Raw genomic sequence first — 24942 nt, 5'->3', positions numbered from 1 at the left:
GTCAGACCATTGGTCCATCTAGTTCAGTATTTTCTGCACTGACTTACAGTAGCTCTCCAGGTTCAGTTCCTGGCATTTCCAGGTAGGGGCCAGCCTGAAACCCTAGAGAGCTGCTGCCAGTCAGTGTAGACAATACTGAAATAGATGGACCCAACAGTCTGACTTAATATAAGGCAGCTTCCTATTCCTTAAGGGAAGGGCTGTGACTCAGTGGTAAAGCCTGCAGAAGGTCCCTGGTTCAATTCTTGGCAGACTCCCTGTTTGAAACCCTAGAGAGCATCTGCCAGTCAGTGTAGACGGTATTGAGCCAGGCGGAGCAGTGGCTTGACTCTGTACAAGGCAGCTTCCTGTGGGATCCTGCGTTCCATGGTTTCCTACTCTTTTGGCAGCTGTGCCGTACTGCGAAAAATAAAGTTGTAAGGAGCAGAGTTGGGGAATTTAACGGGATCAGTTCATGGAATGTCTCCTTCCTTTCCTGCAGCTAAAGTCGTTCCTGAAGGAGTGCAAAGTTGCCAACTACTGCAAGACGATCCGTCAGCTCTTGGAGAAGCTGCAGGAAAACTCTGCCTACATCACCGGCAAGCGGCAGAAAGCCACCTTTGGCGTCGCTAACCGGGAGGCTGTGGTGAGTCTCTGTTTTCTCTCTCTCTCTCTGGCTCAGCATCTCGGGAGAGGGGCTCTGACTGCCGCTTGGCGGAGCCTCGCGCAAAGGCAGGAAGGAAGAGGAGGGCTGGGCGTGGATGCCGACTCTCGCTTGAGTCGACTTGTGAAAAAGAGATCAGCCCACAAAAACAACAACAACCCAGAGCTCTCGTTTCATGACGCCCACTAATATTTTTTAAGGCCGCGGTGGAAATCCCTTACGATCTCTGGCCTTTATGATAAAATTATTTAGAGACCTCTGTGGCTGTTCGTGACCACAGCCCTGTAGAGTAGTGGGGTGGGGGGGGTGGAGCTTGTGTGGCCTTCCAGATCTTGTTGGACTTGGGTCAGCCCACAGCCAGCATGGCTCAGTGGTCAGGTGATGGGAGTTGGAGTCCAGCAAGATCGGGGGGGGGGGGTTTAACAGGCTCCCCACCCCTGCATTAGAAGGTGGCAGCACTGTGATGGAGGTAAGGAGGGGCAGTAAAGGCAAATCATGGCCTAATTCAGTGATTGGAGGCAGGCTGTGTGATCCTCAAGTACAGTGGTACCTCGGGTTAAGTACTTAATTCGTTCCGGAGCTCCGTTCCATTCTTAACCTGAAGCACACTTTAGCTAATGGGGCCTCCCACTGTCGCCGCGCCGCCAGAGCATGATTTCTGTTCTCATCCTGAAGCAAAGTTCTTAACCCGAGGTACTATTTCTGGGTTAGCGGAGTCTGTAACCTGAAGCGTGTGTAACCCGAGGTACCACTGTACTTTGTATGTATAAAATGCATGAAACCGTTTAACAACAGAACAGTGTAAATTTAGCAAAAAGAGGTGGTTCCCACAAAACAAAATACCTTGACCGTCAAAGGCTGGGGTAAAAAGGTATGTCTTTGGCACATAGCAGAAGTTGTTCTGCGAAGTTGTTAGGTGCATCTCCGTGGGGAGAAGAGTTCCACCCTTGAGGTTCCTCCATTCCAGTGCTTCTGGGCTTCCTTGTTCAGAGGCCGTTTATCTCTGATGATCAGTTTCTGAGCGAGGATGTGGGGGAATCTGTTTGACTTGGTCTGACACCATAGGCGCCGACTCCATGGGGCTTCAGGGGGCTCGAGCCCCCTCAAAAATTTTTTTTGGGGGGCTCAGCCCCCCCAATAATCTCGGGCGGGCGCCCTTCCACCAGAGCGCCGCCGCCGTCCCCCGCCTCCTCCCCACCTGCTCGTTCGCCAGCCAGCCAGCCGCGCGCCCTAATCGGAGAGCCCCGGCCAAGGGAATCCCAGCCAAGGCACTGCGGGAAATCCCGCGAGAACAGGGGAATCCCGACTGGCCACACCTCCCAGCCAGCCAATCGGCTGGCTGGGGGGGCGTGGCTTGCCCGATTTAGGGCCGGAGCCACTTTATTTGCATATTCATGAGCTTATTTATTATTCATGAGCTTTCCCGGGCCCCCCCAATATTTTTTCTAAGTCCGCGTCCCTGTCTGACACACAGAAAGCTTTTTACACAGCATCCATCTGCTGACAAGGTTTTGAGATGGTTGGCCTGTAGGCTTACAGCTGTGCTAGACTTGGGGGGGGGAGAAAACTTCTCTTGGCTGCACTAATCCAGTGGATCAAAGTGGCTTTTGGCATAGCAAGGAATCATGGGGATGCCCAAACGACTGTTTGAGCGATTTCTTTGCCGGAGTCCTAATGAGCAAAGACCTGCCCTCTCCCCTTCAGTCCTCAGCTGCACCATCTGTAAAATGGGCATAGGAATGCAGACACTATGACTTGCCTCCAGGGGGAGGGGAAAGCTGTGAAGATATGCTCACATGCTGGCTCTTAAGATGGTGATCACTTGCGGCTGACAACGGTATTTTCTTGCTTACCTTGACAGGAGCAATGGGAGAAAAAGGTCAGAGAGGAAGGGACTCCGCTGATGACATATTATGTGCATTGGAAGAAGCTGAGGGAGAAGGAGATTCAGCTGGAGATCAGTGGCAAAGAGCGGGTAAGACACAGATGGGGAAGCTGAGGCTCAGGGGCCAAATACAGACCCCCAGCCCTCTCTCTCTGATCCTCAGAATGTTCCTCAGACCACATACCTCTTCCTAGGCCGCACTCCTTCCTGACCCTCCTTCACACCCTCCTTGAGTAATTTTGCCTGGCTGGAATATGCCCTTTGAACAGAATGGAGATGGAATCATTCTTGTCAGTGTCCTTCTGAGCCAGAGATGGGACACCTGAGACCTTCCCAGATGTTTCCGGACCACATCTCCCATCATCCCCAACAATTAGCTGTGCTGGCATGGGCCTGATGGAAGCTGGAGTCCAGCAACATCTGGAGAGCCACAGGTTCTCCTTCCCTGTTTTAATAAATAATCATAATAATGTGCTTCCAGCTTCCTGGATGTGCTTCCTGGAGCCTTTAATCCAGGGTCCAAAAAAACCCAACAACTAGAGGGCCATCCCTATTGTAATCTTAATAAGAGCCCAAGCAGCCACTCATGCAGAGACATAACGGTGAGCCTCCTTTCTGGGTGGGGTTTTCAGCTCCCAGGAACCTTTACTGTAGGGATGCTGGTGGGGGGAGCACTATGGCCTCTCCTGATATTGCGGGGCTGCCAGCTGCGTCATCGCTGACCATTGGCCATGCTGCCCGGGGCTGATGGGAAATGGAATTCAACAGTGTCCAGAGAGTCATAGGTTTCCCAGCCTCTGTCCTAATCGTGTGTGTAGTTCTTTTCAGTTAAAGGGCAAGGGATATATTTATATGGGCTGTCATGCTGCTGCTTTATGCTTTTGACTGAAATGGGGAGGACTAAAGTTTTCTGTTCTCCTGGCACAGATGGAAGATCTGAACCTACCTGAAATCAAGCGGAAGAAGCCGGGCGAAGAGAAGGATGACGATAAGAGGGAGTTCAAGGACCTTTTTGAGCTGGACAGTGACTCTGAAGAGGGGGAAGATGCTGTCGGCGGTCTGTCTGTCAAAGGTACAGCAGGGACTTTGAAGTTGGGGTGGGTGGGGGAGCTGCAGTCTCCCCTTTGGCCACTAGGGGTTTGCAGTTGTCTTGTTCTCTTGAAAGCGGGAGTTATAGCAGCCAGAGCACACCGGGAAAGCCTCCCACTCGCAGTTGCAAGGGAATTAGGAAAAGAGCATCCCTTTGGACACTCGCTGCCGGTGTGTTTTAGCATTTGGAAATTGCTGGCTAGTTGTGAGGATAGGTTTTGGAAGGGGGTTTTTATATATTTTTTTCTAAATACGGAAATATACAAAGGGAAAGCAAAAGGCTCCGAGCGTTGGGAGGTCCTGTTAGCAGCCGTTTGGTGAGGCTGTTTGCACATCTTTATTTCTGCTGCTTATTAAGATCACTGGATGAACAGTTCAGCAGATCCTTCAGGTGGCACAATGGGTCAGTGCACCTGGCTGTTAACCAGAAGGTTGGTGGTTTGAGCCCAACCAGGGACAGCTGTGGGCAGGAGTCCTGCATTGCAGAGGGTTAGACTAGATGACCCTCAGTGGTCTCTTCCAACTCTATGATTTAGCACAAGCCTGCATGCAGATTCCAGAAGGGTGTCTCTGCTACTGCTGCTGTTCAAAAGAGCAGTCGGTTCTGCACTTCTTCCCTGGTTTGCACTTTGGTTGCTTTTGAATAGCCTTCCCCGGCCAGGTGTGGTGCGACTACAACTCATTCACACTAAACTGTGGTTTAACGTGACATGTGAACCCAGTCATTGTGTCCAGACTAGAGACTGAGGTTTGTTTTGCTCCTGACTTACCTTGAATAATTATAATTTATTATTTGTACCCCACCCATCTGGCTGGGTTTCCTCAGCCACTCTGGGTGGCTTCCAACAAAGATTAAAGATACATTAAAATGTCACACATTAAAAACTTCCCTGAACAGGGCTGCCTTCAGATGTCTTCTAAATGTCTGGTAGTTGTTTATCTCTTTGACATCTGATGGGAGGGCATTCCACAGGGCGGGTGCCACTACCGAGAAGGCCCTCTGCCTGGTTCTCTGTAACTTGGCTTCTCACAATGAGGAACCTCGGCTCTGGACCTCAGCGTCCAGGCAGAACGATGGGGGGTGGGGACGCTCCTTCAGGTATACTGGGCCGAGGCCGTTGAGGGCTTAAAACAATTTGAATTGTGCTCGGAAACGTACTGGGAGCCAATGTAGGAAAGCTAAAGCCAGGAAAAAGCTTTAGCTACAGATGTGTGGTTTCCTGGGAGGGCAAGCAAATCCCCATCCTTGGTTCAAACAATGCTAAATTAGAGATTGTGGTTTGCACCCTCCCTGCAGTAGAGGGAAGGAGCACAGTGGCCAAGACCAGGATGTTCCCAGTAAACCATGGTTTTTCTGTGACTTGCAAAGGGTGGTGGGTCAGTGAAAATAATATAGACTTCATAACACATAACAAATACAAGGCAAAGTAAAAATGAGCTGGTTGAAAACAAGGGGAAAAAATGACCAGCCTTCACTATTACCTCTGGTGGTGCTGAAAGCTTAAATACAGTTCAGAGATCTTTTTTTTGGGGGGGGGGCTGTCTTCTCACTAGGCTCAATGGTTTCCCCTAACTAGTTCATTAATCTACTGGGTTGTCTCTAATGCTAATCCTACTCCGAGTGCACCCATTGAAGTTAATGAATGTGAGACTAACGGAGGTCCATCAATTTCAATGAATCTACTTTTGAGTAGAACTCAGCAACCCAGAAATCAGGCAATGGCCTGAGTTGCATCACTGTCTGTGAAGAACATGAGAAGAGCCCAGCAGAATCAGGCCGGTGGTCCATCTAATCCAGCATGCTGTTATCACAGTGGCCACCGGCCAGCAGGATTTGAGCACAAGAGCTCCTGTGGTTTCCAGCAGCTGGTATTCAGAAGCACTGCTGCCTTTGAATGTAGAGGCAGGGCATAGCCAAGTAGCCAAGAAGCATTCTTGGGCTAGAAGTGGAGGCTCTCGTGCTGAGCAAATCACCCCACAGGCTTGCTTTTGAGCTTCCCTGGGACATGTGGCCAGCAGCTGGTGGGAATAAGATGCCAGACTCCGCAGACTCTGTCAGTCCGTCCCACTGTGGCAGTTCTTAATGTTGTGTTTGGGAGTTCCTTGCGGTGCAAATCTGGATTTTAGTTCATGTTTTTGGCGTGGCCATGTACGGGCGAGCCCCTCTCACGGCACTCGGAGGAATAAACGAGGACATTGGGCCTGTATTGATTTTGAGTTGGTTGCTTGGCAGTCTTTGCCGTCAGCATTTTTTTCCAAGCCGAGTTGAGCGTGACTCTAGAAGAGGCAGGAATGCTGCTTCGTGTGTGTGTGTGTGTGTGTGTGTGTGTGTGTGTTGTGCTGGTGGCAGGGGCACTGGGTCGTAGCAGGGAACGGTGTTTGGGCACCCCTGGAGAGGCGGTTGGGCCACGCATGGCTGGGCTGCTGATGTGCCCGCCTTTAAAGCTAGCTGCCAACCCGGCGACACCATTCTCCCTGCGAGGAGAGAGGCAAGGGAACTCCTGTCAGCATGCGGCGGGCTGGCAATGCGAAACGAAGTGACACGTTTTGGAGGCTGGCGAGCCTCCCTCGGTGGAACGACAGCAGGAGCTGTCACAGCTGGAAATCTCCCCCCTCTTTCTCTCTCTGGTTCCCAAGAAGCATTGAGGCCATGTTTGTTTTCTTGGCGAAGGGCCATTGCCCAGTGGCAGGGCATCTACTGAGCTTGCAGGAGGCTCCAGGGTCAATGGCATCTCCAGGCGGGGTTTGGAAGGAATCCCATCCTGAAACCTTGGGAGAGCTGCTGCCGCCAGCCATGATACCTAACTAGAAGGGCCAGTGGTCTGACTCTGTATAAGGCAGCTTCCTAACGTTCCCAAAGTTGCAACCCTCCCTTGATTGCGGCCAATTTCTGCTTTATTTACATGACCTTTTCAGCACAAGGTCCCTTATGAGGAAACCCAGGCCAGGGGACGGGGCAGGTGGGCAGGGCCAGAGACAAAAGTAGGCAGAGGTTTGGGTGCACCCCTTTGTATTGTAGAACACAGTGGATGCTCAGGTTGCGAACGTGATCCGTGCGGGAGGCACGCACGGGTTGTAATTCGGCACTTCTGCCCATGCGCAAAACCCGGAAGTAACCCATTCTGGTACTTCTGGGTTTCGCCGTGCCCGTAACCCGAAAACGCGCAACCTGAAGCGTCTGTAACCCGAGGTATGACTGTAGGTGGCTTCATGCTTTTCAGACCCCATGACCTACTTTCAGCTCAAGCATGCATTTGGGAACCCACTGCTTAATCTTTCCCCACATATTTGCATGGTGGTGGCGCTCCTGTTATGACCCACCTTGGATCATGCCACAGACTCCCTAGTGGGTCCAGGCCAAGCCATTGGAGACCAGTGCCGCAGACCACGTTTCATCCATGTTCCAGGAGTCAGAGGAACACCCAAGCACAGCTTCTTAATTCCCCATCTTGTTAAAGAGGAGGAGATATGATAACCACCTTCAAATATCTTAAGGGTTGTTGTCACATGGAAGACGGAGCAAGCTTGTTGTCTGTCGCTCCAGAGCAAAGGATCCGAACCAATGGATTTTAATTGCCAGAAAGGAGATTCTGACAAAACATTAGGTCAGATTTTCTGACAGGAAGAGCTGTTCAACAGTGGAATGGACTACCTCAGAAGGTGGCGGGCTCTCCTTCATTGGAGGTTTTTAAAAAGAGGTTGGATGGGTGTCTGCCTGACCTTCTTTTAACTGTGATTCCTGTGTTGCAGAGGGTTGGGCTAGATGGCCTTTGGGGGACCCTCCAACCCTGCAGTTCTATGATTCTGTGGCAAAGAATCTACAAAGTGTGTTTTTGGGAATGCGGGGAATTGTGCAGTTGTAAAGCTGATAATGTGCTGTTTGAAAATTAGGGGTGGAGTAGACCCATTAGGGCATATGTGCGAACTTCCCAAACCATATTGAAACATCTTTTTTAAAGGGGGGGGGGCACAGAACCTCCTCTTCTTCATCTTCATCTCTAAGCATCTAACACTTTGCGGCATGCTTGTAAATACCCTTGAAAGCACCTGTTAGATACTTAACGAAGACATACTCATATATGAATTGTTGCTATGTAGCAGATAGGGACTAAGAGCTGCCATGGAGAAATTGCCACTGATACAGGATGTAAGGAAGGAGCACAACATACTTTGTGTTTGCTTGGCTTCTTGTGCGTGTTTAGTTAGTGTGGGGAATTTGTGCAGCTGGGAAATCTGCTTGGTTAAAAAGAAAAGAAAAGTTCTTGGGTACTGAAAGATGTGGCCTAGGCAGAATCCGAAGGGCGGAATACAGAGGTCTTTCTTTTAAAATCATTTTTCTAGTCCTCTTGATCATATAAACCAGGGGTGAGGAGCCATGGGGCCTGAGGACTAGATGATTTACTCTTTTTTAAAAAAAGAAAAAAGTGGGGTGAGTCTGCAGAGATGGATCAGGATTCCAAGCAAAACCTGGGAGTGTTCCATTGCTCAGCTATCAGGTAATGAGAAACTATCGGAAGCTTGGAAAATGGGTGGGCCTGCTTTGGAAACGGTATGGTATTTACATGGGATAGGGTGGTGGTGGTTAGACCTAGGCACAAATTCTGCCCTCCCAGCTTCTCTATTTCACCTCGGGACCCTCCCACAACCTCCTTGAGTGCTTTTGCCTGGCTGGAATATGTCCTGGAGCCCTGCTAATGTCTGCTAATGACAGTGGAATGTTTATAGCAGGCAAAGGCAAACTCGGCCCTCCAGATGTTTTGGGGCTACAATTCCCATCATCCCTGGCCACTGGTCCTGTTAGCTAGAGGTCATGGGAGTTGTAGTCCCAAAACATCTGGGGGGCCAAGTTTGCCTATGCCTGGTTTATAGTGCTGTTGAAAACCCTCTGCTTTTTGCATACTTGGAAATATAGCCTCCTGTACAAAGGTAACAGGATGTGGGTGGCGCTGTGGGTTAAACCACAGAGCCTAGGGCTTGCCGATCAGAAGGTTGGTGGTTCAAATCCCCGTGACGGGGTGAGTTCCTGTTGCTCGGTCCATGCTCCTGCTCCTGCCAACCTAGGTAAATGCCGTTTCTGTGCGCTGCTCTGGTTCGCAGAAGCGGCTTAGTCATGCTGGCCACATAACCTGGAAGCTGTACGCCGGCTCCCTCGGCCAATAAAGCGAGATGAGCGCCGCAACCCCAGAGTCGGCCACGACTGGACCTAATGGTCAGGGGTCCCTTTACAAAGGTAACAACCTCCTCTTTTTGCTCCGCCCACTTTGGCCTCTGGCACCACCCACAACTGGCCCTTGCCTGTATGGGAATGGGGCCCTTGGTCAGAAAAACGGTTTCACACCCCTGTATAAAAAAAATGGGTTTTGTACAGGGAGAAGCAAGATGATGATGATCATAATAATTCTTATACCTCACCCATCTGACTAGGTTACGCCAGCCACTCTTGGCGGCTTCCAACAAAATATAAAGGAATAAAACTAAACATCGAATATTTAAAAGCTTCCCGAAACAGGGCAGATGGCATAGTAAGGTGTTCATTGAAACTCAAGACAGAAAAGCAGCCGTGAAGGATTGATTGATTGAGGCAGCAGGTTCCTAGTCCCCATGAATTCACCAGAGAGCAAGCCCCACCTCACAGCAAGCTCTTCCCTTGTTGACAGAATGCGCTTCCTATTTATGCTATAGCTGTAGTTTCTTGGCTGTGTTCAGATGAGTGGAAAATAAGCCGTTAATAGCTTGGAAATTACCAATTTTCTGTTAATTAGCAGCAGCTCACAGCCCCTCTTCCTTTTTTTTTAATTAAATATTGCAGTAGTTAAGCACTCATTAGCGTTTTATAGCAACTATAATCTCTGCGGAGTAAGTTAGTCTGGAGAGCAGCCTGGCTCCTGATAGTTAACCATTGCAAACTTAGATCTCTAATCAAGACTAAAGGGTTGTACCTAATGTTTAGACCCATCTGAATTTAATGGCCTTGACTCAACTTAGGTTCATTAATTCCAGTGGGTGTACACTGAAGAGAACTTGGTTGGAGACAACCTTTCACCAGAGTGGGCCTTATCCCATTTTGACTTCCTCTTTCTCCATTTCAGTCATGAGGGGAATAAGGCCCTTTGGAGCTGTGTTTTATTCTATGGATCCCCCCCCCACTGAAATATCAAGAAGTTGGACCGCCTAAATTCTCTGGCAGAAGTTATGAGTTTGTGTGGTTGTTGTATTTTTTTAAATGCACTCTATTGATAGGTGCTGCCTTAAGAGCCAAATACCGTCTGGTTGCGTTCTAAACTACAAAAATGAATAACATAACTGGAATGTATTTTCAGAATCCATATATATTTGTTGTCACATGTTCCAAGTTTGAAAACATGAGGACTAGCGCTTTGTTTGTTTGTTGGAAACTGAAACCACCATTCCAATAAGAACTATTGGAGGGTGTTCAGATATGTCTCAATAGCCACATTACTGCTGCTTTGAAATTGGGAATACAGTGGTACCTCTGGTTAAGAACTTAATTCGTTCTGGAGATCTGTTCTTAACCTGAAATGGTTCTTAACCTGAGGGAATTTTGCAATTTGTAGATGGAAGAAAGAGCCAAGCAATCTACACAGACCCAACTTTCTCAGGGTTTTGCAAGGGTTTCTCAGGGTTTCTTTTTTTTCCAAAGAGGCCATGGCCATAAAATCACATTAGGTTCATCCTACTGAGTGATACATCTTTTTTATTTCTTTAATAGCATGTAGCTTTTTTTAAAAAAACCCTCTTAAGTTGCTGTGGGTTAAATCACAGAGCCTAGGGCTTGCCGATCAGAAGGTCGGCAGTTCAAATCCCCACGACGGGGTGAGCTCCTGTTGCTCGGTCCCTGCTCCTGCCAACCTAGCAGTTTGAAAGCTAGGTACATCAAAGTGCAAGTAGATAAATAGGTACCGCTCTGGCAGGAAGGTAAACGGCATTTCCGTGCGCTGCTCTGGTTCGCCAGAAGCGGCTTAGTCATGCTGGCCACATGACCCGGAAGCTGTATGCCGGCTCCCTTGGCCAGTAAAGCGAGATGAGCGCTGCAACCCCAGAGTCGGTCACGACTGAACCTAATGGTCAGGGGTCCCTTTACCTTTTAAGTTGCTTCTAAAAGGCTTTGTGGAGAATCACTGGGAGAGCTGGAGTAATAGTAATGTAAGCTTCCCCTAAAAAACAAGACTTCACTGCAGGAGCCACAGTCCTGTCCAGGCCATAGGTCAGGGGTAGGCGGGGCCAGGGGCAAAATGGGGCGGGGGCAATGAATGCTAATTTTACCTTTGTACACCATAGGCCGTTTCCCACAAACACACTTGAACCACCCCTCTCTACTCTCCATCCAGGGAAGCATTGTCGCAGTTGAAGGGCACATTTCTAGCCAGGCAAAAAAGGCTGAGTGGGACTTGTGAGAGGCATGGCCCTGGGGAGAGAAGGTGTGGCTTAGAGGGAGTCCCGAGGGCCAGATACAGAGGAGTGCAGGGCCGCATTTGGCTGCTATCTATCTTCTATCTATCACCATGATGAATTGGACTAGTGATGCTAAGAGGAATGGATAGTGTGGGGAGCCTTGCTTCTGTCTGTCTGTGTGAGAGAGAGAGGGAGGCGGGCGGGGGAAAGAGAAAGGTCAGGGGGTTTGGACGCCTCGGGCCAGAGCCGCGTTGAATTTCCGAGAACGAGGCCCCGTGTAAGATGGCCTCCCCTCGCCTGCCAGATTTGATCAATGGCCTGTCTGCGGTCGCAGTGGGGAGAGGCGGCGGCGGACTCATTCCTCTCATTTACCGGCTGACGGAGCTCCAGGAGGGGAGGCTGGCTGCTGCGGGTGGTTATTAATGGCTTGGGGAGAGCTGGTGGATTGCCTTGTCACGAGGCAATTAAAGCCGGCGAGGAGCCGCTTCGCTGGCTGCTGCCTCTCCCCGCGCCGGGGCCCGTAATGAGCGATCTGTCCGCATTAAGCGACGGTGCGCCTCTAATGAACTTTAGCGCGTTCATTCATTTATCCAGCACGTAATCATATTACACCAATTTAATATTGGGGGGTGGGGAGGGACGGAGGGGGGGGTTGTGTGGGGCAGCCAGAGGAAACGGTCTTCCTCCCCCCCGCTCCCCGGTTCGTTACGGGAACGAATTTCCTGGTGCATGACTGTGCATACATTACTAGCCAGCCTGATCTGTAATGAGCAACGATTGTATATGTTTGTGTGTGTGGTTGTGTGTGTGCGGTTGTGTGCCGGGTGAGGTTGGACGTGTTCCTTTTATCAGATAATTAGCCTGTCGACCCAAATGTCAGTGGGTAAGGAAGGGGGAGGAAGAGGAGGAGGGAGGAGGAAGAATAGATTATGTAATAACCATAGATGATTATCTCAGATTTTACCTCAGGGGAGTTTTGTCCTTCTTTCTCTCTTCTCTTCTCTTCCTCTCTCTCGCTTATAACTTGCATTTCCCTGCCTCTTGTACGTTTTTGACTAAATGAAAGATATAATTCACTAGAAGTGTGTCTATACATTTACTCTGCCTGTTTGTAAAATGCAGCCAAAGTTGTTGTTTGTGGTGTGTTGTGGTGGTTTGTTCTGTTGTTGTTATTCCCACCCCACCTTTCAACTGAGGAATTCAGCTGACAGCATGGCTGAAACAGCATCACGTTGCAGCAATAATAATAATAATACAAAAATTTAAACACAACCTAAAACAATGTACAAAGCTCGAAAGACAAGATTAGCTTCTCTCTCTATCTGGAGGATTGTGAGGAGATTTGCAGTACCTAGGAAGCTGCCTTATTCTGGGCCCAACCCCTTGGTCCATCTGCCAAAGTACTGTCAACACTGACTGGCAGCAGCTTTCCAGGGTTTCAGGCAAGGGAAACTTTCTGAGCCCTGCCTGGAGATGCCAGGGATTGAACCTGGGGCCTTCTGTGTGCTGTGGCCCTTCCCAGATTTCTCTTCTCCTCTCTCAGTCTCATTTTCTGTCCACATCAGCTCTCTTGAGGTTGACTGGTATGATTTGTGTGGACTTCATGGCTGAGTAGGGATTTGAACCCAGGTCTCTGGTTGTTGAGCTGCTGCACTGGTCCCTCCCTATAACCTTTCCAGCTGGAGAGTTAATATAGACTGGGTGTCCTTCTTAGACCTACTCCACTGTGGGATAATTTGTGTGTTCCTGTGTGTTTGTAAGGATCAGCATTTGGTTATTTTTGGGTAGGGAGCATCACCAGTTGCCCTAAAACACATATCTTCTCAAAGGTGAGTGGTGTTTACAGCTGGGATATCTCATTCGGAAGAGCATGAGACTCTTAATCTCAGGGTTGTGGATTTGAGCCCCATGTTGGGAAAAGATTCCTGCATTTGCAAGGGGTTGGACTAGATGACCCTTGTGGTACCTTACATCTCTACAATTCTATGATTCCTTATGCCCATTTTATGGATGAGGGAAACCAATGCATTGAGTAGCATGATGGAGAGAATGCCATTTTAGGGCAGGGGTTGGGGGAGTCTGGGGCGCTCCAGATGTAGCTCGCTTCTACCTTCTGTCACCATTGACCTTTGGCCATGCAAGTTTGGACTGATGGGAGCTGGGTGTGACCTCTGGAAGGTCACAAATTCCCCACCCCTGTTTTAATCAACCTTAATCAAAGCCAGAGCAGCCACTCATGCAGAGACACAGCAGGCAGCCTCCTTTTCCAGATGGTGCTCCCAGGAGCCTTTAACGCGGGAATGGGGAACCTGTGCCCACCCCGATTTTGCTGGACTACAATTCCCACCATCGCTGACAGTTGGCCACGCTTGACTGGGACTGATGGGCACTGGGATTCCAGCAGCCTTTGGGTGGCCAGATGTATCTCATCTCTGCCTTGCCGGATTTGAGCAAATGTCAGCCTCGCATTTTCCTACAGTGCCTGTGGTGAGGTGCCTCTGGGAAGCCCCCAAATAGGACAGGAGCTGTTTTGAAAGTGGAACGGACTCCATCCAGAGGTTGTTAGACTCACCTTCCTTGGAGGTTTAAAAACAGAAGTTGTTTGGCCATCAGTTATGGATGCTTGAGTTGAGATTCCTGCACTGCAGGGGGTTGGACTAGATGACCCTCGGGGTCCCTTCCGACTCTACCATTCTGTGATTCTATGACTGCAACAGCTCTCCCTGTTCGGGAAGGGCCATAGCTCAGTGCAGCGCTGACACTGAGTGCAGACTGTACTGACCCTAGATGGACCTGGCTGTCTAAAGCAGCTGCTTATATTCTTGTGTCCTAAGGGCTCAGTGGTAGGGTATCTAACTTGCAGACTGAATGTGGACAATACTGAGCTCTATGAACCAGTGGCCTCATCAGGCAGCTTCCTATGGTCCTGTGGTGTGCAGAGTGTCCACAGTGTGGAAGCTCAAGACCCAGTATTCTGGCCAAAATGTTTTGATGGTGCAGGATTGGGACTACTGAGCTCATGACTTGAGGCTGGGTTGGTCACTCGTATGTTCAGTGGGAATGAAATGCCACAAGACCTCTGTGCCTGGAAGGGCTGGCAGCACCCCCAACCCACCCCACCCGTATCCACAGCCTGCCCCCCCCCCCAACCCACCATGGCATGAAACAGACCCTTTCCTTGCAACGGCTGCAAGCACTCCTGAGGGTGGGGAGGGTTAAGGGCGGGGAAGCGTGGAAAAATTTCCCATCTTCTCCCCTCCCCTCCCGCCGCACCTCCAGTAATAGCTTCATCGTTAAAGTGATTAATGCTGCCTTTAGAGCGCTCGCTTCCCAACCAAATTGTATTAAAAGTCAGGCTAATATCTCCGGTTCTTGCTAGCAGGGATTCCGGTGGGGGAAAAGCGAGGTGGGGGGCTAGATGATGTGAACAGGATGCTCTTAACTCCGTAGTGTCTGGGGGCATTGCTGTTCTTTCCTCTGCTGGGGGGGTTGGTGTGTCTTGGGGAGCAGTCAGTCAGTGGGAAAAAGGAGTGGGAGGCACAGGATTCCACAGTGGGTGGTAATTCTTCCAACCCCCCCCCCCCCACTCATCCAGAAAGGCAAGCCAAATGCTCTCAATCTGTCGTCATCATCTCCTGCAAGGAGAGAGGAGTGATGTAGGTATTCAGTCCTGCAGGCCAAGGTTCAAATTCCTTCTCTGTCGTGAGGCTCCCTGGGTGGCCTTAGGAGACAGACCCTCTTGCGGCCTTTTGGGCAAAAAGGGAGATGAGAAAAATTAATAAAGCACTTTGTATGTTTGAAAAGCTGGTGGCTGGTTGGTTTGTAGAGAGGCACCCGTGTCCATAATGGTGCTTTAGACACAAGAGTCTCTGCCCCAAAGGTGCTTACAGTCTGAATTTTGGTGAGGGAGAAAGAGTGGCATCAGATTAGACCCAGTAAAATTATGTTGGGTTATGTTGTTTATTTCACAAGATTTAGATGTGGTTTACAGAAAGAATAAAACAATAAAATTGTACGTAAAAATAATAATTTAAAACCATCAGTAAGTTAAATCCTGAGCAAAATGCATGTCAACATTTTATGTTTCTGGGTAGGCTTGCCTAAACAAAAATGTCTTTCGCAGGCATTGAAAGGGGCAGGGTGAAGGAACCTGCCTGGTGTCAGTAGGCAGGGAGTTCCAAAGTGGGTTTGCTGCCATGTTCGTGAACTTCAGTGGGTCTACTACCCTAAGTAAGAACTAGCACTGGATAGAACCCAAGATCAAGAAGGCACAATAGCAAGCAAATTCATTTGCTTAAAGCTGGATTTCACAGCATGCCATTGCTTTATTGAATTTGTCACCCCTAAGATGTAGCAATGAGGCCAAGTAAAAAAGGATTAGACAGATTTGCTGAGAGGGCTGGGTCTATTGTTTGGCCATTAGCTGTGATGGCTTACAGGAACCATCTTTATCAGAAGAGCTGATAAAGTTACAGGCTTGCTAGATCAGGGGAATGCTGTGGACGTAGTGTATCTTGATTTCAGTAAGGCTTTTGACAGAGTCCTTCATGATATTCTTGCAGAGAAGCTGGTAAAATGTTGGCTGGATGAAGTAATTGTTAGGTGGATTTGTAGGTGGTTGAATGATGGAATCCAAAGAGTGCTTACAAATGGTTCTTCATCAACCTGGAAAAAAGTGAAAAGTAGGGTGCTGCAGGGTTCTGCCCGGGGCTTGTTGTTTTTCAACATCTTCATAAATTATTTGGATGAAGGTACTGAGGGGATGTTAATAAAATTTGCAGATGACAACTGTCAGAGCTGCTTCCCGATCCTAGCTCACAGAGGATCACGCTAGCTAGCGGTCACTTATAAAAGTCTTTTATTGAGTTACAGTTTCCATTCTCAAGCTGCTGCGCGCAACTCTACGTCTTAAGGGTTAGACCGGCGAAGCTCCGTCTGAGTCTCCGCCCCTTGTACACCAACTTAATATCCTAGCCTTACTCCACCTTTTCCGCCTGACTGTTCTTCTCTGGGTCCCTCTGCCCCCCGGGGTCTCTTCCTTCCGGGATTCTTCTGACGCCGACCCCCCGGACCCTCCTGTCTCCTTGCGCCGGGCTTTAGGACCTGGCTCCCTTTCCGGGCTGCTTACTGCGCCACCTTCCTGTGCATTTGAACTTGGCGCGCGCGCCCAACCTTCCACTTTCCGTCTGACCGTTTCTTCGCTCCCCGATGGAGGTGTGGCCACTCCTGACTCGTGCCCTCCCTCCTGTTGTGAGCTGCCAGCGCTTGATACCTGGCGCCCTTCCTCTCCCCTGCTCTCTGTTGGTGACGCTGGTCCCGATTTCCAACTGCTCCCCTCTGAGCCCCCTCTGGCCCTTTCTTCCTGGGGTGTCCCCCTAGGCTCCCCCCTTGCCCTGGCCACTGGTGCTCCTTTCTGTGAATCTTCTGATTCACTGGAAAGACTCGGAGATCTCGGGTCGTCGTCATCACTCATCTTTTCTTCTGCCTCCTCCCCCTCGCTCTCTGTTTCCTCCCTTGCCCTTGCCTCTGCTCCTGAACCCCTGACAACACCAAACTGGGAGGGGTAGCCAGTGCTGCAGAAGACAGAATTGGGATCCAGAATGACCTAAACAGATTGGAGAACAGGGCCCAAATTAACCAAATGAATTTCAGTAGGGACACATTTAAGGTTCTGCACTTAGGTAGGAAGAACCAGCTGCACAACTATAAGATGGAGGACACCTGGCTTGCCAGCAGTATATGTGAAAAATATCTAGGGGTCTTAGTAGACCACAAGCTTAACATGAGTCAACAGTGTGATGCAGCAGCAAAAGAGGCTAATCCTATTCTAGGCTGCATCAACAGACATCTAGTGTTCCAATCAAGGGAAGTAATTGTCTTGTTCTATTCTGCTTTGGTCAGACCACACCTGAAGTACTGTGTCCACTTCTGGGCACTACAGTTTAAGAAGGATATTGACGAGCTGGAACGTTTTGCAGAAAAGGGTGGCCAAGAGGACAAGAAGTCTGGAAACCAAGCCTTATGAGGACTGGTTGAAGGAGTTGGGTATGTTTAGCCTGGAAAAGAGGGCAGGACTCGAACCAGTGGCTTCAAGTTACAAGAAAGGGGATTCCCGACCAAACATCAGGAAGCACTTTCTGACAGTAAGAGCTGTTCAGCAGTGGAATGGTCTCCCTTGGGAGGCTGTGGACTCTTCTTCCCGCCCTGTGGAACGCCCTCCCACCAGATGTCAAAGAGAAAAATAACTACCAAACTTTTAGAAGACATCTGAAGGCAGCCCTGTTTAGGGAAGCTTTTAATGTTTAATAGGTTATTGTATTTTAGTGTTTTGTTGGAAGCCGCCCAGAGTGGTATAAGTAATAAATTATTATTATTATTATTATTATTATTATTATTATTATTATTATTATTATTCTCCCTTGGAGATTTTTAAGCAGATGTTGGATGGCCATCTGTCATGTATGCTTTAGCTGAGATACTTGCATTGCAGGGGGGTTGCACCTGGTAACCCTTGGGTTCCCTTCCAATTCTATGATTATACCTCTGAATACTAGTTGCTGGGGCTGCGGAGGAGAGGGCTGCTGCCTTCCTGTTCTGCTTGTGAGCTTCCCTGAGACATTTGGTTGACTACTGTGGAAAGTCAGCTGTTTGCCTGGTCCAAGAGGGCTGTTATGTTCAGCTTGGGAGAAGGGGTGTCTGTGAAAATGAAGATTTCATGGACAGGGAAGAGTTTTGAGGAGAGGATTTGAATGAAGAGAGAGATGTGGAAAGACCCGCACAGATGTTCTGGTTGGGGAAGAGTTGCAAAGAAAAAAATGAGCGTGGCAGATCCACCCAGCTGCTCTCCTGTGATTAAGCTTCTCCCCCTTTCTCTCTAGAAAATGGTTTTAAAAGTAAGTTACATAAGCCTGCCTATGTGCCCCCCCCCCCGGCACCACGCACAGCTCCCTGGCTGCAAAGGTAATGGGAAATAATCAAGGTGCTGGCTCTTGCAATTGCCGGTCGCAGCTGAGCTCTGCTCGGGAGCCCGGTTTGGGCAGGTTTCCATCGCCAGGCAGCCGCTGCAGCTGATAACCCCTTTCCCCCCGCCAGCGGCGTGTGATGGATTGGGCTGGGGAGGGGGATGGCAGAAGAGCCACTTTTTTCTGTTTCTCCTGCGCTTGCAGAGATAGGCTGCTCAGGTGCTTGTCAGGATTATCTCCCGCAGAAGGCAACCCTGCCATCCATCTTCTGGTTGGTCCCCAGGGGGGTGGAGAGAGCTGAGTAGTCAGGGAAAAGGCAGCAAGGAAATCTTTTGAGCCAAAGTGAATTTGGGGAGAGGAGAGGGTGGGGAGTTTTTTCAAGTCAGTGTAAACCCAGGGGCTGATGGAGCGCCCCAAACAGCTCGCTCTGGTCCTGGGAACTTTTCCTAGGCTACCCCGGGTGATGGTGCACCATTTGGTGCTCTGCTCACGTGGGACCTAGCAGAACTCAGCTGCGACTGCCAGCACCTTCATAAGGGCTTCAGGGGTCCATGTGTGTGGCTTGCTGGATAGGGGGCATGGCATGGCTGGAGGGCTGTTCCAATAGGGGGCATTTTCCCGCATAAGGAAAGGGTGCAACATTTGGGGCTTTTTCAGAGTAGACATGATAGAAACATGCATGGTGTGCCGAAAGGAAACTGAGAAATGCTTTGTCAACGATGGCCACCTTTAAAAGAGGGTTAGACAAATTCGTGGAAGGTAAGGCTGTCAGTGGCTACTAGCCAAGATGGTGGTGTGCTTCCCTCCAGTGTCAGAGGCAATAGGGCTCCGAGTGCCAGTTGATGGAGAGTTGTAAGTGGAGAGTGTTGCTCATGTGCTCAGGTTCTGCTAGCAAGCTTCCCACTGAGGCATCTGGTTGGCCCCTGTGAGAACCAGATCCTGGACCAGATGGGCCCCTGGCCTGATCCCCCGAGGCTCTCCTTGCGTTTGTATATTGAAGACTGCTTTGCTATGATGCAACACAAAATTTGGTTGCAAGCCATCTTGTCAAGGAATATATAGATTCTTCCCTCCCACCCCACCTTGAAAGCGAGGAACACATGTTGGGTTCTGATTTGTTCTGCTACCTTTCTGTCCGACACCTGAGACAATGCAGTGTCCCGTGTTGCAAAAGTATCTTAAATGTTTTGATACCCTTTCTGTAATAATTTTTTGTTTTGGTCTCCTTTCTGCAGGGAAATCAAAGGCCAAGAAGGGCAGTTTAGATGACACTTCATTTGGCAGCAGTGAGGAAGAGGATGACAGTGATGAAGGAGAGTACAAAGTGGAGGACGAAGAAGAGGATGACAACGACGAGAGCTCCAGTGATTCAGATGGTAAGAGAGCGCTGCCACGGCTTCCTTTGGAGGAATGACATTGGGCCTCTTGGCGAGGCGAGATGTAGGCTTTTGCTCCTGTGCTCCTGAGCTCTAGTATGGGATCTGAAGGAATATGCCTTTCACCTGTTATGTTTTTTGGAAATGGGTTTGCTTGCTACGCAGCTTGCATTTTGCCAGGTGTGTGTGTGTGCATCTGTGTGTGTGTGTGACACACACGTTCCTGGCTGTCACATCTCCGCACACCTCGTACTGTCTTGCTGGTGATCCCTTTAAGAGGAACAGCTGGTGCCCACGGAGGAAGGTGCTGGGTAGGATCCAGCCACTTACGTGCTACGCTGGTGTGTTTGTGCGCACGTGCATACCAATTCCATCGGTTTGGCCTGAAAAGATAAGCAGTGGAGGTCCTTGAAGCCGGGCCCAGGGTGGTAGCAAGAGAAGTCTCTGCCAGGAGAAGGACGTTGCTTGTCCAGAGTGCCACCGGCTCTGGCTGTCCTTTCCCATTATCTCCAAGTGCGCTACTGCCTTCCCCTTCTCTCTGAGGGGTGAGTTTTAAAGGACGTAAAGCCCTCTTGGGGTGGCGATGATGGTACAGGGATGTCCACTCCTCCTCCCCCCTCTCCTTAACAAGATTTCTCTCCTGGCTTTGAGGTGAAAATGAGAGGAGAGAGCTGTGCCCAGCCCCACTGATTCACTGTGACAGATGGCAGAGGGTTGGCACACGGACCTTGGTGGCGTTGCCCAGAATAGATGAACAGCAGAGATGGGAGCGAACATTGGCTGGGAACACTTGGCAGTCTCCTTGCCGGCTCTTGGAGCTATTTCTATCTGGGGCTGCCAGAGCCTGGCAAGGCAAACGGCTCCCACAGCTGCCTCTCTCTCTCAGTGCTTGTTTCGGGGCGGATGTTACCAGTTGGCCCCTCCCTCGAGATGCGCAGTGACATTTGTTGGGGGGGGGGAGCATGTTTTGAGAGCATGTGCTTTGCATGCAGAAGGTCCCCAGGTTCAATCCACAGCATCTTCAGGAAGGGAAGAGAAATGTCCCTTACTGTCCGCGCTATGGTGGTGGGTCTCCCAAGGATTTCAGACCTTTGGCATATAATTTAAAAGCATTATTCACCTGTTCTTCACCCCAAAGTCCCAGGGACAGTTGCAGCCATTATACCATTTTTAAGCTTGATTTTTCAATGCCAGTGATCATCTCAAGCTTTGAAACGCAACTTGCGTGACCTGCTTGGGCAGAGGGGCTTTGGGGTACTGGCCTTGTACTTTCAATAGGGATAGGCATCTTGCTGCCCTCTAGAAGATATTGGAACACCATTTCCCATCAGCCAGCATGGCCAGTTGTCAGGGATGATGGGAGCTGTAGTCCCACGACATGTGGAGGGCCTTGCATTTCTTGTGTCTGTCTTAATGTACGATGTTGCCTAGGAGTTGCAGCCAACTGAATTCTACTCAGAGTAAACCTACAGACCCAGATTCAACTAAGCAGTTGCACTAGTGGGAGCTGGTGCAACATGGGTCCCGTCCCCGTGCTATGGGAAGGGTCATTCGAAAACCTGGAGCAGCCCATGTGGGGAGGAAAAGAAAGACTGTTTGGTCTGGCATACAGAAATGCTTGTGTCGAGGGATTCCTTTCATTGAAATAAATGGACCGATGCTAGCCATGGCCATGAATTTCAATGGGTCTGCTCTGAGTAGGATGAGCATTGCATACAACCCCAGGACTGTTCTCTCTCCCCTGAGGATGGCTGGGGCTGAGATTTCAGGAAAACAGCCTGCCCCATGTTTTAAACTCAAGAGTCTTACTTAGAAAGAGCAGTGCGGGGCGGTGGGGGGACGACAACTTTTTGCACCGCCCTTTCCAAAACGCCTTGTTTTTTTATTCCAGATTGCAATAAGAGGAGCACAGAAGCGCTTGTTCACCCTCCCTTCCATCCCTGCTATCTGGAAGATGCAGTGGTGGCAATAAATTAATTAATGCTTGTGATTAATTAGCAATGAGCCGCTTCTGCCTGCCTCTTTCTCCCTCTCCCCTCCTCTTCCTTCCTGATAAGGCAGGATTTACACCTCTCTCTCTCTCTCTTCCACAGGGGGAGGAGAAGGGGCCGGCCGCAAGGGCGTCAGGAAACAGCTGTCATGGGCGGAGCTGAAGCAGCTGGCGCAGGGACCCGAAGACATGGTGGAAGACTTGGACTTCTCTGATGCTGACTGACAGCTGCGCCAACAGACAACTGGGATGGGTATTGTGAGGGGCAAGGGGAATGGATCTGGAGGTGTTGCGTTTGTGGTAGGGTAACCCACATGCCCCTTTAAAGCAGGGGCAGGAAGTTGCTCCGCTGAGGCCACCTCCCCCGCCCCCCAAGGCACCACTTGAAACGTGAAAATCTTGTGCAGCAGAGTTTTATACGTTTTGGAGAAACACAGTAAAATTTGTGGCTTTGCCAGCAGCAGTAAAGTGGCTCAGGCAAGGAGATAAAAAGGCCCTTGTTAAAACCTGCCACTTTATAAATAACGTGGGGAGGGCGGATCCGCCACCTCCAAATCCCCGTTTTGTTGGAAGGAAGCCAGCCCCAAGCCCACCAGCATGGCCAGAGCTTGTGTTGTCCATTATTAGCCAGCCACCGCTTCCAGTGGGGAAGCTCCAGCAATTAACTGGTGGCAGGTATCTCCTAATATTACCTTGCCTATTCCACAGAGCTTCTAGGGGCGCAGAGAAGTCTTTCTTTGCCAGCCAGTGCCCTCTGCCATTTAAACCCCACCCTGGGACAGCTATGCTAAGCAGATTCTAGGAAAGAGAAGGGCTAATAGTTGGGTGCCTGTGGTCTCTCTTCATAGTGGGCAGAAGAGACTCTGCACTGGGAACTGTAGTTCGCTAGATTCACCTCTGCCACCTTTGTGCTTACCCCCAGACTCAACTCTCTGTATTATTTTTTTTATTTTTGCAAGACTCTTTTTTAAGGATACAGCTGGCCCACGGAGCAACCATTTTATAAATTAAGTGATTTCTTTTTTATTATTATATTTAAATCGATTTGCTGGAAAGCGCTGGCCTGGATGTGATGGATAACGACCATTTACAATATATAAAGAAGCAAAGGTACCATCGAGCGATCTGTTTGATTCCCCACCCCCAAACAAAAGTTTTTTTAAAAAAAGAATAAGGGAAAAAAGGTTGAGCGTGCAGGTGTTTTTAAAACAGAAAGGGTAAGGAGAGAGAAAAGCAGACAAGCATCGATCACATGATTGTTTTCCATCACTGTACAAATTGCGAGGTGGGGAGGGGGCAAGGTAGAGTGCCCTGCCCCGATGGGCTCGCTCGGGTACCTGTTACCTGGTCATGGGGTGGGGGAACCAGGTAAAAATGTGCAACTCCATTATCCTCTGCAACAAGCCTCTTCCCCCCTCCCCCACAAAATACACACACACTCCCCCCACACAAACAAAGTAAAAATGGGACACACATCTTCTGTACACACACAGTTTAAGGTGTGGGGGGTAAACTCTGCCTCCCAGCCTCTTCCACGCTCATCTCCCCTTCTGCCCCCCCCCCCAAAACAAGGCTATCATTATTATTATTCTGCAAAACAAGTCTGTGCAGTGCCCAGCAAGGAGGGGATCTTTCACAGTTAATCTGCAATGTTTAAGCAGCATGAAAATGCAGTTTAAAAAAAGAGAAAAGCACACAAAAAACTAAAAAAACCTGTACCCCACAGAGCTAGCTGTGCCGTACCATCCAAACTGAAGTAAACATGGACCGGAACTTGGGCGTTGGGTCAGTTGTCTGTCTTTGGTATTGTTTCAAAGTTGTTTTTTGAGCGATGCATAGACACCCTGAAAGAGGAACGGAACAGGTTCCAGCGAGGGACACATTTCAGAAGTGGGGAAGGAAGAGTGTTTCCTCCTGGCAGGAGGCTGGGGTTAGGGGAAGGGAAGAAGGGGGGTGCTGAGGGTCTCTTCCCCAAAGTTGCATTTCCGTAAAGGCAACAAAGAAAAAAGCCCAAACAACGTTCCTTTTCTCCAAAAGAAAAGAAAGAAAAAGTCACGGTGTCCCTTTTCAAATTGCTTCCAATAAATCTTTGGATTACGCCGACCCCTGCCCCTTAAAACCCCAGCGCTGAATGCATTATTATTCTCTTGGTTCCTGGCTGGCTGGTTCCAGTGCTGGAAGGCCCAGCAGCCCAAGCCAGGGACCCTCGCGAGGCTGGCTGACTGCCTGGGGCTGTGCAGTTTACGAGGGCGGCTTCGACGTGTCGCTGAGGCCGGCCAGCAAAGGGTTCCCGTTTTCCTGCTTTGGCGAGATGCGGCTGGCGGGGAGGAGAGCGTTGCCGTACGGGGAGGAGGTCACGCTTCCTGTCGACGAGGGGCGGAGGTCAGCGGGAGGCAAGTCACGGTCTGCGGGTCGCAAGCCCGGGGGCTGGAGCGGGAAAGCCATGGGGAAGCTAGCCATGTACAGCACCCGGCCGACTCTCTTGGCTACCTGTGGAGGGAAATTGCAAAAGGAAGAAGGGAGATTAATTGGTGGGTTGAGAGGAGAGCATGCAGCATGCCTGCTATGAGCCGCAGTCCTTTTCTGTGCAACCACTCCTGCACAACTGGCAGAGTGAGGGCAGTCTCTGCTGGAGTTGGTCTTCTGGGGTCAAGCAATGAGTGCCTGGTGCTGCTGATTCCTCAGCAGAATCTGTACAGGTCAGGGAGGCAGCTATGGAGCCTGGGGGACCCTAGCAGGGGGGCTGTTTTGACAAAATAGAAATTCTGGAAAAGGCAACGTGCACAAAGTAGGCAAATTAAAACCATGTGCATACAAGCTGAGTAATTCCACACGCACACATTGTGGATAGGAAGGTCATAAATAAAGGGAAGTGGTTGGTGAGAGGGGATCTCCACAGGAAAATCATATAAACAGAGACTGGACACATGCTTTAAAGTCTTTTCTTCCCCCTTTTGAGGACTAGCACCTTGATTTCATGGGGCAGGAGAGGACAGATACTCATGCTAAATTTCACATAATCCCAAATTGCACATGTGTACATGATTGCAGAGCACATGCTGGGGGAGGAGGATGGGAGAGGGGTCATTATGCGCCTGATAAGCCATCAGAGCCATTTGCAGATAGAGCAAGTGAGCTCTCTTGTCTCCCTAGAAACCAGTTCTCAGAATTCTATCCCACGCACCCAACATGTTCCTTGTCACCCTCTGGTGAAACAGCATCCAGGACAGAGATACCTGCTGACATTTGGGGCAGAGTCACCTGAAATGTGACCAGGCTATTTCTTATTTCAGAGACACGGGGATAATAATGGCTGGATGTGGAGGGATGTTCCAGGGGGAGGCTGCAGTCTGCGTTGGGGGGCCGCTGGGCTTCACATTCTTCCTCCATGCACACTTCAAAAACATCCTAAGTCTGGATCAGGCCAGTGGCCCATCCAGTCCAGCCTCCTGTTCTCACATCACAGTTGCCAACCAGATGCCACAATAGGAAACCTGCAAGCAGGACCAGCGCACAAGAACACGCTCCCCTCCTATTCAGAAGCATTACTGCCTCCAACTGTGGATGAACCTTTTGGGGATCAC

At 49.8% G+C, this 24942-nt stretch overlaps 2 protein-coding genes across 17 annotated transcripts in view; one reads left to right on the top strand and one right to left on the bottom strand.

The window, feature by feature from the left end:
- Positions 1–22513, top strand: part of NOC2L (NOC2 like nucleolar associated transcriptional repressor) — a 125304-nt gene extending 102791 nt beyond the window's left edge. For 3 of the 4 annotated variants that reach the window (XM_083512971.1, XM_083512970.1, XM_083512972.1), the window contains 5 exons: positions 482–625; positions 2505–2618; positions 3456–3600; positions 19228–19368; positions 21462–22513. In XM_083512971.1, coding sequence (XP_083369097.1) covers positions 482–625; positions 2505–2618; positions 3456–3600; positions 19228–19368; positions 21462–21583 — 666 coding nt within the window. In that variant the 3' untranslated portion in view covers positions 21584–22513. Of the gene's footprint in view, positions 1–481; positions 626–2504; positions 2619–3455; positions 3601–19227; positions 20562–21190 lie in introns of all 4 variants that reach the window. The other variant, XR_014528395.1, reaches the window with a different exon arrangement.
- Positions 22357–24942, bottom strand: part of SAMD11 (sterile alpha motif domain containing 11) — a 326641-nt gene continuing 324055 nt past the window's right edge. For all 13 annotated transcript variants that reach the window (XM_083512931.1, XM_083512932.1, XM_083512924.1 and 10 more), the window contains one exon: positions 22357–23848. In XM_083512931.1, coding sequence (XP_083369057.1) covers positions 23600–23848 — 249 coding nt within the window. In that variant the 3' untranslated portion in view covers positions 22357–23599. The remainder of the gene's footprint in view (positions 23849–24942) is intronic.

This window comes from Podarcis liolepis (assembly GCF_965112155.1).
Source record: "Podarcis liolepis genome assembly, chromosome: 7".
Taxonomy (NCBI): Eukaryota; Metazoa; Chordata; class Lepidosauria; order Squamata; family Lacertidae; genus Podarcis; species Podarcis liolepis.
This window is presented reverse-complemented; position numbering and strand designations above follow the sequence as displayed.